Raw genomic sequence first — 12491 nt, forward strand, 5'->3', positions numbered from 1 at the left:
TCAAAAACATATAACTACTTTTTATAACTGTTTCTTGCAACACAACAAGCGATTATTGAAAATCATATTTTATTTATTACAATAATGTATTTCTATATTGCATTATACTTCTCGAAAATATAGTTCGAATTGAGATTTCAAATTTTGAATATAAAGAGGATTTGAATATTCTACATTAATAATTTATTCAGTAACGTTTTCATGGTTTTGCTTTTGTTTGTTCGTGTTAGTCTCAGGAATCATAAAACCCACATAGTTGATAGTAATACCTGTTTCACCGATACAAATAATTATAATTGATAACTTTAATTCCGTGAATATATTCAATTGGGCACAGGATATAACGTCATAATCATTTCCATTTTGTAAAGCACACAGTAGATTCTAAAATATGTTATGCACACCAAAATTGATATGCATATCTGCATACATAATACATGTATTTTAATTTAAATTTAGCAATAAGATAATATGTCTGGTGCGGTAGTGCTATTTAAATAAATAAATATATGAAATATAAACTCGTAATAAACATCAAATTCACATATAAATAATATGAAAATTAAACGTATAAATTTAGGAACCGACATTGTCTTTCTGTGTAGTGAATTTATGTCTTAGCCTTCGATATCTATTACGCACAATCATTTGAGGATTTATAGGCTTTGTTGACCTACTAAGTCGTTGCTTTACATACAACCCGGAGGCACATCGGCTTCAAATGAGAATAAAATAACTATTCAACGAGAAGCTATTCCTTCCTATCGAATTACGTAAACAGTACTTAGATCTCCGGAACGGAATGTCGACAATGTTATACAATCTGTTGTTTTATCTGCAAGGGATGTTTATTGTTTGACATCACAAATACTTATGTATATGTCTTTGTGTACTATTAAAAATGATTCAGTACAATATTTAATGTTTGAAGCACATACTTGGGTAAATAGCATCACGCGTATTCTTCCTTTTCGAGCGTAGGCAGAGGTGTTACGCCCATGCTTTATCTGATATGTTAGGTCCCATGTACTCTAAGTACATTTTTTATAAGTATTCACTTAGTGCTAGAGCGAAAAACGAGCAAATAGATAACCCGGTAAGTAATCATTACTTTTCATACAACTTACTTATTACTAATGGGAGATATGGCTAATGGGGATTGTTACCGGGGTGAAGGTTTGTAAGGGCTTCAGAAATCCGTAAAATAGTACCAGCTATACTAAATTATACGCCTACTCTAATTTTAGACTGCAGTATCTACATTTTATACAGTACTCGGTAGTCATTCATTCATATAAATTAGAAAAAGGGAGTCGGAAATCCGTAACATAATTGTCGTTTTGGAAGCGAAGTTGCTGCTCTGTGTTGAAACTAAACGATTAATTAGAGTAAATGTAAGGTATAGTAATTTTTGCATATCTATAAATAATAATATTTGCTAGTGGTAGGATATATTTTATATTCGCCCGGATAGCGATTAGCGACCACAGGCCAACAAGCCGGCATAATTGTGAGGACTGCAGAGGGGTAATTACTTATATCTCGTCAGTTGACATTTTATTGGACCCCACTACACTTACATCAGGTGCAGTGGGCTCGCTTTGTCGTGTAAGTATATAAATAACTCCATGTATAATATTTTACTTCGAGTAAGTACTTCCCACACTTTTTAAAATACATGCCAACGATCCTACAACTACAAAAAGAAAATGTACTTAACCACAAGCATGTTAAATTTTCTATTTCAGTTAACATAAACTACACGTATACAATTAACTTGATTGTATCGAAAATAACCTTGCTGTTTAACGGTGAAAGTTCCAAAAACTTTTAAAGTATTGCTCAAAACATCGCGTGACGTTAAGTAAATAAATGATACCTGAGAAAAAAGGCACTCAGGATCGATGGGAATGCAGGAATAAATTGTTCCGAAAGTAGTTGATGAATTTAAATCGTTTTCATAAAACAGGATTTATTATTAATGCTGTTATGTATATACTATATAGTGTGTTAAAACAGACGAAATAGAAAATTTCGCCACAATATTTCGTAAAAACCTTTTCGTTCCGTACATATTTGAGAAATATTTTCATACTGTTTTATCATGACCCTACGCTTACTATCAAGCGGGTAACTCAATTTCCTTACAACCCAGCAAATAGCATAAAAACAGACGAAAATCTCCAAACGTATCAAATCACTATCCGAAAATATCGTTTCCAAACAAGTTAAACCGGAACAAGTCGTTTGACGTATCGATGACATCGGATGGTTAGTTTCCGTACGTCGTTCGTAAGCCGGGCTTGTTTATGATCGCTTTTATAGGATTTTTATTAGTCGCAGTGCCCGTCTGTGTACATGATATACTGCGAATGGCCCAATACAACGTTACACCCTTTCCAAATCCACCGGCGATTGGTATATCCATATTTTTCTTACTGTCTACGTAACATAAAAGCTAGATGCTTTGTCATTTGTCACAATTATTGTATTTTTTGGTGAATATTTTTGATTATAAATGATAGAGTACTAGTTAACCCGACAGACATCGTCCCGTCTTAACTATGAATTTGCAGCGCGCATTCTGTCCGCTGACAGTTATTTCAAACAATTGACAGTTATATAAAATTGATATTTTCGTTAAGGTTTCTTAAATTTTTTAATTTTCCGCGCCTTTTTTTGAATTTTTTCTTTCATAAGAACCTTCTCCTGATAATAATTAATATAACAAAAAAGAATTAGCGAAATTGTTCCATCCTTTCACGCGTGATGCGATGACCAAGGGAAATAGAGATTCAATTTTATATATTGGGTTAAGATACGTATGAATAAAAGCCAAATTTAAACATGTGTCATTTACTATTGGTAGTAAAACAGAGTGCCAAAGAGAATTATAATATATATGGAAACAGAGTGCCGTGTCCGCATTATCACGCAAAACGTCATCGAAGTACTCAACCAAATACATCTGAGTAATCATATTATGCTTCGCTGTGGGATTAATTTATACCTTACTAGCTTTAGCTCGTGGCTCCGTCCGCATGTTAATTTTTTACCAGAATAAGTCGTACTTGATATTATGTATTTTTCTAGCAGTTTCCCTTTCTGTTGTTTTAAATTTAATTCGTACTAATTTCCATCAAAATCGGTACAATATATTAGTTGTGAAAGCGTAACGGATAGAGTAACTTTTGTATTTATAATATTAGTATAAATAAGTATCTGTAGATTTGGACGATTTAATATAATTTTACAAATATGTTACTTACATCCATCCACATTACGCATTTCCGTTTCCAAGGGTAGACAGAGATGCCACATAATAGACAATTATCAAATGTGGACAATAGCCTATTTTGTCTACCTAACAATAATTGTAATGTTTATTGTTTATGTTTAAAATATAGTCAGCAATAAATCTTTCTTTTCTTTCAAATAACGGGATTACCTCGTAATCCGGTCATACTCAACCCATATTTAGGTCCTGCAATTGACACGGCCACGGATCACGAGTCCTTCGTTCAGGTCAAGTGGGTGGTGTATTCCAATTACACCACCCACTTGACCACTTGCTTACGTTATCTTAATCATGTCTCCGTTGCAGCGACCGGAGAGTGGTCACTTGACCCACTGCCGCTTTTTGATTATCTTTATGACTCAAAAGGTAACTTTGTGTTGTGTATTTGAAGTATATAATGAGTAGCTTCTGCTCGCGGCTTTACTTAAGGAAAAATCGATGATATACGGTTAGTAAAATATTTTTTAGAATCGGTATAAGAGTACTAGAGTACAAAAAACATCGATAACTATAGATATAATATTAATTTAATTTTGTTAAAAAATAGTTTGTTTTGATTGTGTTTCCGCAGTATGTTGTAAAAATCGTTAATAAATTATTCTGAGCTTACCTCGACATTTGCAGCATCATTAAGCACAAAAGCCCGAGGATTTTCTTGTCAGCGATATAAGCGGCAATTCACACAAGGTTACTTTACCGAGTAAAAAAATTGAGGGTAGCTTTAAAATATTGGTATTCCTTAAAAAAATTACCTCTATATTACAACTACCTTGAATATAGATTTGTATGATTATTGTCCGAAAAATTAAAAAAACTAGGTTCCACCGAGATTTGAACTCGGATCGCTGGATTCAAAGTCCAGAGTGCTAACCATTACACCATGGAACCGATGAGTAATATAATCGAATATAGGTATTGGGCTTTTATTTAAATGTCATATTACACGCATAATATTAGTATATATTTATTATGCATAATATTATATATACAGTTATTAAATCTGTCTTTAATGTTTTATTATTTTTTCAAGGAACCAAATAAAGTATTCAAAACTATTAATAGTTAAAAGTATAACTTAAAAACCTTTTAGTTGGTTAAAAACGCAACAAATAATGTAATCAGTTGTATTTTAAATAAAGAATGTAAACTTTGAGAATATTTATAATTTTAATTTTTAGCGACTGGGTTTTATTTATGGTACATCCCTATTCGATAGATAAGTATGTCTTGGACCCCGTCTATCGGATAGAGTAAGTAAAATACGTAACGAGCTGCCGGTGGATGTCCAGCTTTAGAACTTCACGTTTATCTCAAAGGGAACTTTAATGTGAGGGATTTTAAGTTCAAAGGAGAGTGACTGCAGTGACGCTCCACAGGGTTAAATTAATCCTGTTTATTTCTGTTTTAAAATTACATTAAAAATACCGCGAATGTATGAGCTAGTTTGTTCCAAAGACAACTACTTACAACCAAATAAGTACCTTTGTGCAATGCCAAGTGGAGATATGAACGTACATATATACATAATTGAACATTTTTGGCGGCACTTTGTCACCTTTACTTCTTTCAAATCGTCCGTATTGACTTGTAAGATCTATTGTGATAGGGGCATCTGATTTAATTCCATCAGGTCTATATGTAGCATAAGCTAAGACACCATTAATAGGTATATTATATATACCAGAAGACGAATTCTTGGAAACCTATGTTAGAATATCAGAGTTTGTAATCTATGGAATAAAAAAAGGAGTTTAGACTTCCTTCCGGTCCCTTCTCCCTGTGTTGTCGCGTCATGTAAACAAATGTTAACAAAAATAAACAATACAGTAAAATAAAACGTTTTATTTGTAGACCAGCCATCAGCCAGCACATGAATGTTGCAAATATAATAATAACCTATATTCGTTACACTGGAGATACGGGATACCTACTGATCACCGCACACATGTTATACCCGCCATAATGGCATTACGAGATCAGGTTGTGTAGATATATCCAGTTTTAAACAGGCCGGCACAATTGTGTCGATTTGCAAGGGGTAATTTCTCATCAGTCACTATTTGGACCTTACTCTACTATTATGTGCAGAGGGATCACTTCGATGTACGCGTGTTTAAATTTCCGATGTTTTTCCAGTGCGCAGCTGGGCGCGCGGCGTGGCAGGAGGCGGCGGCGTTGTCGGTGGGTGGCGGCGGCACGGGCGCGGGCGGCGCCGCGCGGCGCTGCTCTGTGCTCGGAGACCATCCGGGCTCCAGAAGAGACCCCAGGGGAAAATGGCACAGGAACAACCGGGTGAGGACACCGTTGTTACAAGTACCGAACTGTTTGACATGCATTACCTGGTCCATCATGCTTCATTAGAGTTGTAAAGGAAACGCGAATAGTCAGTTCATAGCGTGTGTATGTGTAATCTTTGAGCAATGACCATGATGCTTCTGTCTGATGTCTTCTCAAGAACTGGTGTTAAACTAGTACCTTTTAATGACTAAACAAAATTTTATGAGTTTTCTTTTGTAAAATCTATTGACGAGGCGATAATCGCAATCGTTATAATTGCGGTGCACCAGGGCTCGGGAAACCAGGGGCTTGCTGGGACCCTGAACGGTGATAATTTTTAGGCCCCCTTCTATGAGAAAAGTAACAAAGCATCTTACCTACTAAAATATACCCTTGGGAACCGGTATTTTTGTATCTGACTCCTTGGTTACCTAGCGACACCTCTATTCCTACAACGCCCTTCTCAAAACAAAGCCAGCTTACGTTGAACCCTGATGTTCCAGGTTCGCGACGCGTCGTACGGCTCGTCATCGGACTCGGACGGGGAGGTGGAGGGAGCGAACGGCGACACGTGGGGCGTCGCAAGACTGCTCTACGCCGGCCTCGGCACGCTCGCCGTCGGACTCGTCGTCTACTTCGTCGGCACCGGGGACAAGGTACTACACGACCAGTGTTACTAATTTAAAGGAATTCCTCCAAATCGGGAGATTTGAGGAAAAATATACAAGCTAGAAAAAACCAATTACTGCCCTAAAGAACTGTTTATAAATACAAAATAGGAGAGCTTTTTTGACGGGTAATCTTAACTCTATTTTTGTGCGGTTGGACTTTGAAGTGTAGCTTTCATTACAACATTGTTTTATTTTTTCATTATTCTTATTTACGTATTCCTTCGATGCTACCCGTGAACAAATCAATTAGTGTATTTAAGTACTAACGTGATATAACTTTTACTTCTTTTCCTATGTCTACAGACTTAATTTGAACGTTAATTTCCAGGGTTTCAAAACACCAGCGCTGCGGCTGGTGGGTCCTTCGCTCATTGTCGCCGGTCTCGCGTGCTGTCTACTGCGTATTGCCTTTTGCATATTTGCGAAGCCTTGTTGTCGAAGACGGACGAACTACAAGGAGAACAGAAGGTGTGCTTTTTGAATGTTAGAAATAGAAGCATGTTGCTGTTGGTTGCAAACTCCAAATATCTCCTTTGATTTGATTACTCTGAGCAACTCTTAAATTAAATCCTTTTAAGTTCTAAATCTATATGTATTTTCATAGATGATGCTTTATAAAAATATGCTGCTCTTAATTTTTCAGACTGTCCGGGGCCGCAGAGGGGGAAGAAATGCCTCTGGCGGGCACTGTGGGAACGGGCTCACGAGTGGGCCCCGCGCAGTGCTCGCCCGCGCGCCGTCTCGACGCCTCCTCGTGCGACGTGTCGAGCCTCTCCAGCGGCGAAGAAGACGAGCGCATGCGCCGATACCGCACCGCCTCTCTGCAGCCGCCCGCCGTGCATCAGGTAAGTTGTGAGCTGTTGTGTGATAGATTTAAAGATCATTTCATAAAATTCTTTCCATAAATAATGAGATAGGTAGAGAAGTAACAAATGTCGGTTCCGCTCCACGTGGTGAGCAAGCTTACAGCCACACTAGCTTTATTACGGATAGGATAAGTTTTGCAACTTAAATATGCACGAGGATCACGAGTCACAATGTTGGCATTAGACTAATGAGCAACACTAAAGAAAAATAACAATTTCAGGTCACAGCACACCAAAACATCGCGCAGCAAAGCACATCGCAACAGCGGCATTCGCTTGCCAGCGCGTCTGCGCAGACTCCGTCGCCGCAGGGCGCCGGTGGCGCGGGTGTGGCGTGTGGCGCGGTGGTGGCGTGTGGCGCGGGTGTGGCGGAGGCGCGCGCGGTGCCGCAGAGCGCGACGCTGGGCGCGCTGCCGAGCGCGCTGGCGCAGAGTGCCGCGTCGGGTCGACGGCCGCCGCCGCGCAACGTGTCCTTCGCCGGCGGCCCGGACGGAGAGCTCGTCCTCAGCCCCGCGCAGCTCCGCTCCTAACCCGATAAACCCCGCCCGAAGTGACTCACGCGCTGCGACGCTTCGGATATCGGTTATGTGATTACGTGACACTCGTGACTGTTTTAAACGTTTTTAAGTGATTTTCTATTTAAGCTACGAGATTGTCGATTATTTGCATGTTTGGATATATTATTATCGCAAGCTCCTGACGATGTTCGTGAATATATTTTGCTAGTACCGACCGTATCGTGGACGCTTTGCGACTACGTTTAATTTCACCTTTAGATGGAAGTTGGCTTTCAATGTCAGTATGAAGAAAGTTACGATATTTTTCGTTTAGTGCTCTTAGTTTGAGTTATTTAGATGCTCCCGCCATGGTTATACGAAAGGCATCTAGCGAATCGCATCGAAAACTTTTATCTGGTCTGGTCACCATTGGCTTCGACACGAGTGACGTGAGGGTTATCGATAAAGCTCAAATTAAGAGCAGTGTCCGTGCCAGACTGCTTCGATTGAGTGATGGAGCGAGGTTTAAAGGAGCTGTAAGACCAATGAAACGAGTATTATATGCAAACATTCGTGCGGTCTTTCAGCGCCTTCACTATTTTTACCGTAGTACTCGTATCATATACCTAACTATAAGCGTTAATTCTAACTCTGTAGCGATTTAATACTGAATGTGCTAGTTCCATCCATATTGAAGCCAACTGGTAGACACATCTGAACGAGGTATGGTTTTTCGCTCGCCGTTAGCAAATATATCTGAATATACTGTAAATGATATTAAAATTATAAATATATTTTTTGTAGATATTAGGCGTCGCGGTTGGTTGCTTAGCGAAATGTGTAGAGTTCTAAATGAGAAGCTTCCCGTGTCACGTCCAATAAGATATAAACTTACGAGTGCATAGATTTCATTTTGAAACTAATTTATTGCAGCACTCAAAATTTAAGCACAGGATTCTCAACTCTATACCGCTCGCCATACGATGCACGCCTAGTATATAAATTAATTTTGTTATCTCCTTTGAGGATCGCATCAGTCCTTTCGGCTGTGAAACTAGAAAAAAAATCATAATACATATTATCCAATAGGTACGCCATTTCAAAAAAAGACCGTACCTCGTCGCAGTTTGGAATTAAATAGTTAAATATTATAAACAATTATGTTAAAACTGCCTACTAGATGCGAATTTATATTTAAATATATAAAAAAATCATAAAATAGATTTATAACTGACAATAATGATTGTTAACTGATGTATAAAATGTTATGGCGTATGTGCGTTAATTTGGTTTTAATTATGTCTGATTGTATTTGAGTAGTTCACGCGCCGAGTGTCCATATTTGTATCTCAATAATTTATTTTAATTTATATGTCACTTGTATTTACTAAATTTTAATGGAAAAATGACTGACTCTTGATTTAGTTTTAATATTTTTTTTCATTCTGCTAAATTACTATGCATTCCTATTTCATACTTATGTAAGTATATTATTATAAACAATTTTAACAAAATCGTGACAAGTTCATAGCATTACAAGTATCGATAATCTTACCACGGCCGATGAGGGACCTCACTAGTGTGACGTCACGCGGGAGCCGCCCCCGCGCCCCGCCACAGCCCCCGTAGCTCAAGAACTCGCGCGTGGACTGTGTATATTTTGTATCATAATAATTATGCTTGATGGTCCAATAGAAAATTAAGTTCTGGTTGGCCTTTGACCACTTACTTTTCATTGTATTAAGTTAACTAATATCGATGGTACATTGACTGATTTATATTATTTTACTTGGCGTATGAACTACATATAAACACCAAAAATATATGAATATTTACATAGTTAGCTAATAACATAAATGTTGGTGTATAGCTAGTGATACTGTCTGACAGTGATGTTTTTATGTGTAAGTTATGATAACATAATACATAATATGTGTGTTGCGCGTGCGTTGTATATGGCACAGTATAGAAAATACCGTTTATAAATATATTATAATATATTTTAGAAATATTTGCACCTTTAGTAGTGAAATATTAACATGTATATCGCAGATAATAGTTAGATTACTTGATGGCAACACTGAAGTGTCATCGACAACATATTTTGAAAAATTAAGTTTCTATAGACGAAACAGATATATATGTATACATATTGTAAACGTTTTTGATTAGTTTTTGTCAATTATACCTTCGTAATCAAATTAATGTGTAGTTATTTTGAATTGTTTAAATCTAAGAATTGTCAATTACTGATTGTTTTCGGGATAAGATTACGCTGTTTTTCTTTGCTGACCGCGACTAGCACCAACTTTTACGCTTCTAATATCAATGCGTTTATACATACATACTACGTGCTATATCTACTGTCACTGATGTTGTGTGACTCTTGCCGAACAGAAAATCTAAATTCTCTTTAAAATTACACTATTGAAAATTTTATGCGATTATAATATAAAATGAAATTATTTTCAAAATTAAACACCAGAATAGTATAATCGACGTACATAAATAGATAATAAGAAAAATAATGAGCTTCATTTAGACTAACTGGCTTATGTAACAAAGTGTTGTGTACGTTAACGAAATAGATGACATCGTCATTCACAATTCCATTTACTATTTGGAATATTATGTTGACTATCAACACTTTCTTTTGGTTTTATTTTTCATTAAATACGAACTAAGCGCACATAAAACTGGTGACAGGGTTCATTTCATTTTTTCTACTGGCGGACGAATTTTCATTTACTACTTAATAGATTGTTCAGCAGAATATTTAAACGCCATTTCTATTTTACGACCGAAAATTCGTCTGCTTATTTATAAAAATATATAGATCGTTTTATAAAAGTAAATTCTACGTCATTCAATCTTTCGCTTCACCGTTCCGAAGACACCAATGTTTTAAAATTAGTTTACTATCGTCATTTTGTATATAAGCAATGGACATTGAGTATTAATAAGTTTTTATTGGTAAATAATTCGATATTAAGTATTTTGGTTGGATAGGTTGTAAAAATACGCTTGATTTGGTCAGATTTCTTTAACGAATGATGGAAAATGAGCCTAAAAGGCATAAATATGGTGCGATAAAATACCTAAATGGATTATGGAATAGACAATATCAGAGTTGGTTATAGTATGTTGAATCTGAAAATGGCGTAAATGCGAAATTTAATCACAATTTTTTTTTATATACATCGAAAAACATCGCTTGCCTATCGTTGCGATATAGCATTGTTTCAATGTGTGTAGGCCCCACTCATGTACGAGTCGAACGCTGAAAAAAACTTTTCTTTTATTGTAGATCCAGTTTAAAAAAATTATAATTTTGTCTCTACTTTTTGAAATAAAAAAATGTTTTTAGTCGCATTATACGCCATTTGAGACTCACAGTTTATGGTATTTGAAGTTATTATAGAGCATACCAAAACAAGCTATTAAATGGTAACAATGTCAGGAATCTTTATAGCTTTCGTCACACACATGCAATATTAAAATTTGTAATTAATTTTGTACTATTATGTTTGCTCGAAAGAAAAATCTATAAAGTTTCTCGAATTTTCTATAGTATTGGTATGAAAAGCAATAATTGTCTGGGTGCATGTGTGTTGCAGTGGTAGAGAGCTCGGTCAGAATGACGTCAAAGATGGAAATTTTGTGTTCCTTAATTTAGTATAAGTACCCGATGGCTATATAAATATGAACTTTAATTGTGAGTCAATAAGGGTTATTCATGATTTCTCACATAATGTAAAAACATTTTCTTGTATACGTGCTTCCATGATAAGCTTGCATTGACAGTAATGCTTCTTTCGTGTTTCCTAATAAGTGCTACTTCATAGCTTTGTACTAAGTTTATTTGTAAGGTAATTTTAAGTTTCAAGGCCTAATGTTCTGATATCGGGCATTATAGCGTCACAATATAATAGCGCGCTGGAATCAAAATGGATGTATTATGATTGACTAGTAATTTTGTACATATTAACAATATGCAATAGTATATCACTTGAGTGAAGGGATCTAACACTCAAAAATAATAATTTAAATTAATTAAACGTTACATCATTTTTCATTATTTTAAATAGTTTATTTTTATTTTACGCGACGTTTATCTAATTTCAATAGCTAAATGATTAATTAGTCCCAAATAGGAACAATTTTTTTTCGTTATAAAAAATGTAGTTCTCAATGTAATTGAAAATAAATATATTAATAGATTTCGAAATGTCCATTAATATAATATAAAAAAAAACCGCGATAAAATCCGTTTAAATAGTTTTTAGTTTTTATTTCAATGTCTAACATTCGCGTAAACATAAGAAATCATTATGTCCATTAAGAATAAAAATTTCGATAAATGATTTTAAAATTATCTGTGTATAATAAAATGATTTCAGGCAATAATTAAAAGATCCCTTCACCACAGTGACCGTTATGATTAAGTTGCGCCGACCAACGTGGAATATGCTAAGAATTAGATAATAATTTGTATTGTAAAAACTTTCCTTTATTCTTCAGTGGTAATAGTTCTAAGAATAACAATAATTCTTTCTGTGACGGTCTTTCCTGGAGTGCTAACAACTGCTATTTGGAGTACAACTTTCGACTGCTGTCTTGAAGTCGCTGGCTAAAGATTTTCTTGAAAGAATAGTTTTTTCTTTTGACCCAGAGTGAAAATACAGTAGAAACCGGTTACAACGACTCCCGTTATAGAGACGCATCGGTTATAATGACTAAATAGTAAGGTCTCTTTAAATAAATGCATATAAAGAGCGTATCGTTTATAACGACTATCAGATATAGCGGTCAGTGTCGGTGATCCCTACCATTTCGCTATAACCGGTTTTCATCATTTTTAAAACGCAGCTATATGCTTAAT

General features: G+C 35.9%; 1 protein-coding gene and 1 non-coding gene across 2 annotated transcripts in view; one reads left to right on the forward strand and one right to left on the reverse strand.

The window, feature by feature from the left end:
- The window catches only part of LOC115451021, a 36732-nt gene extending 25175 nt beyond the window's left edge, over positions 1 to 11557 (forward strand). Inside the window, exons 3-7 of the mRNA XM_037437917.1 lie at positions 5435 to 5590; positions 6079 to 6231; positions 6575 to 6714; positions 6890 to 7091; positions 7334 to 11557. Of these exons, the coding sequence (XP_037293814.1) occupies positions 5435 to 5590; positions 6079 to 6231; positions 6575 to 6714; positions 6890 to 7091; positions 7334 to 7642 (960 nt within the window). The 3' untranslated portion in view covers positions 7643 to 11557. The remainder of the gene's footprint in view (positions 1 to 5434; positions 5591 to 6078; positions 6232 to 6574; positions 6715 to 6889; positions 7092 to 7333) is intronic.
- On the reverse strand, positions 4115 to 4186 carry Trnaq-uug. The gene has a single exon. It is a non-coding gene; the product is annotated as a tRNA-Gln (tRNA).
- Positions 11558 to 12491: the final 934 nt, after the last annotated feature.

Source organism: Manduca sexta, chromosome 12, assembly GCF_014839805.1.
Source record: "Manduca sexta isolate Smith_Timp_Sample1 chromosome 12, JHU_Msex_v1.0, whole genome shotgun sequence".
NCBI classification, from domain to species: domain Eukaryota; kingdom Metazoa; phylum Arthropoda; class Insecta; order Lepidoptera; family Sphingidae; genus Manduca; species Manduca sexta.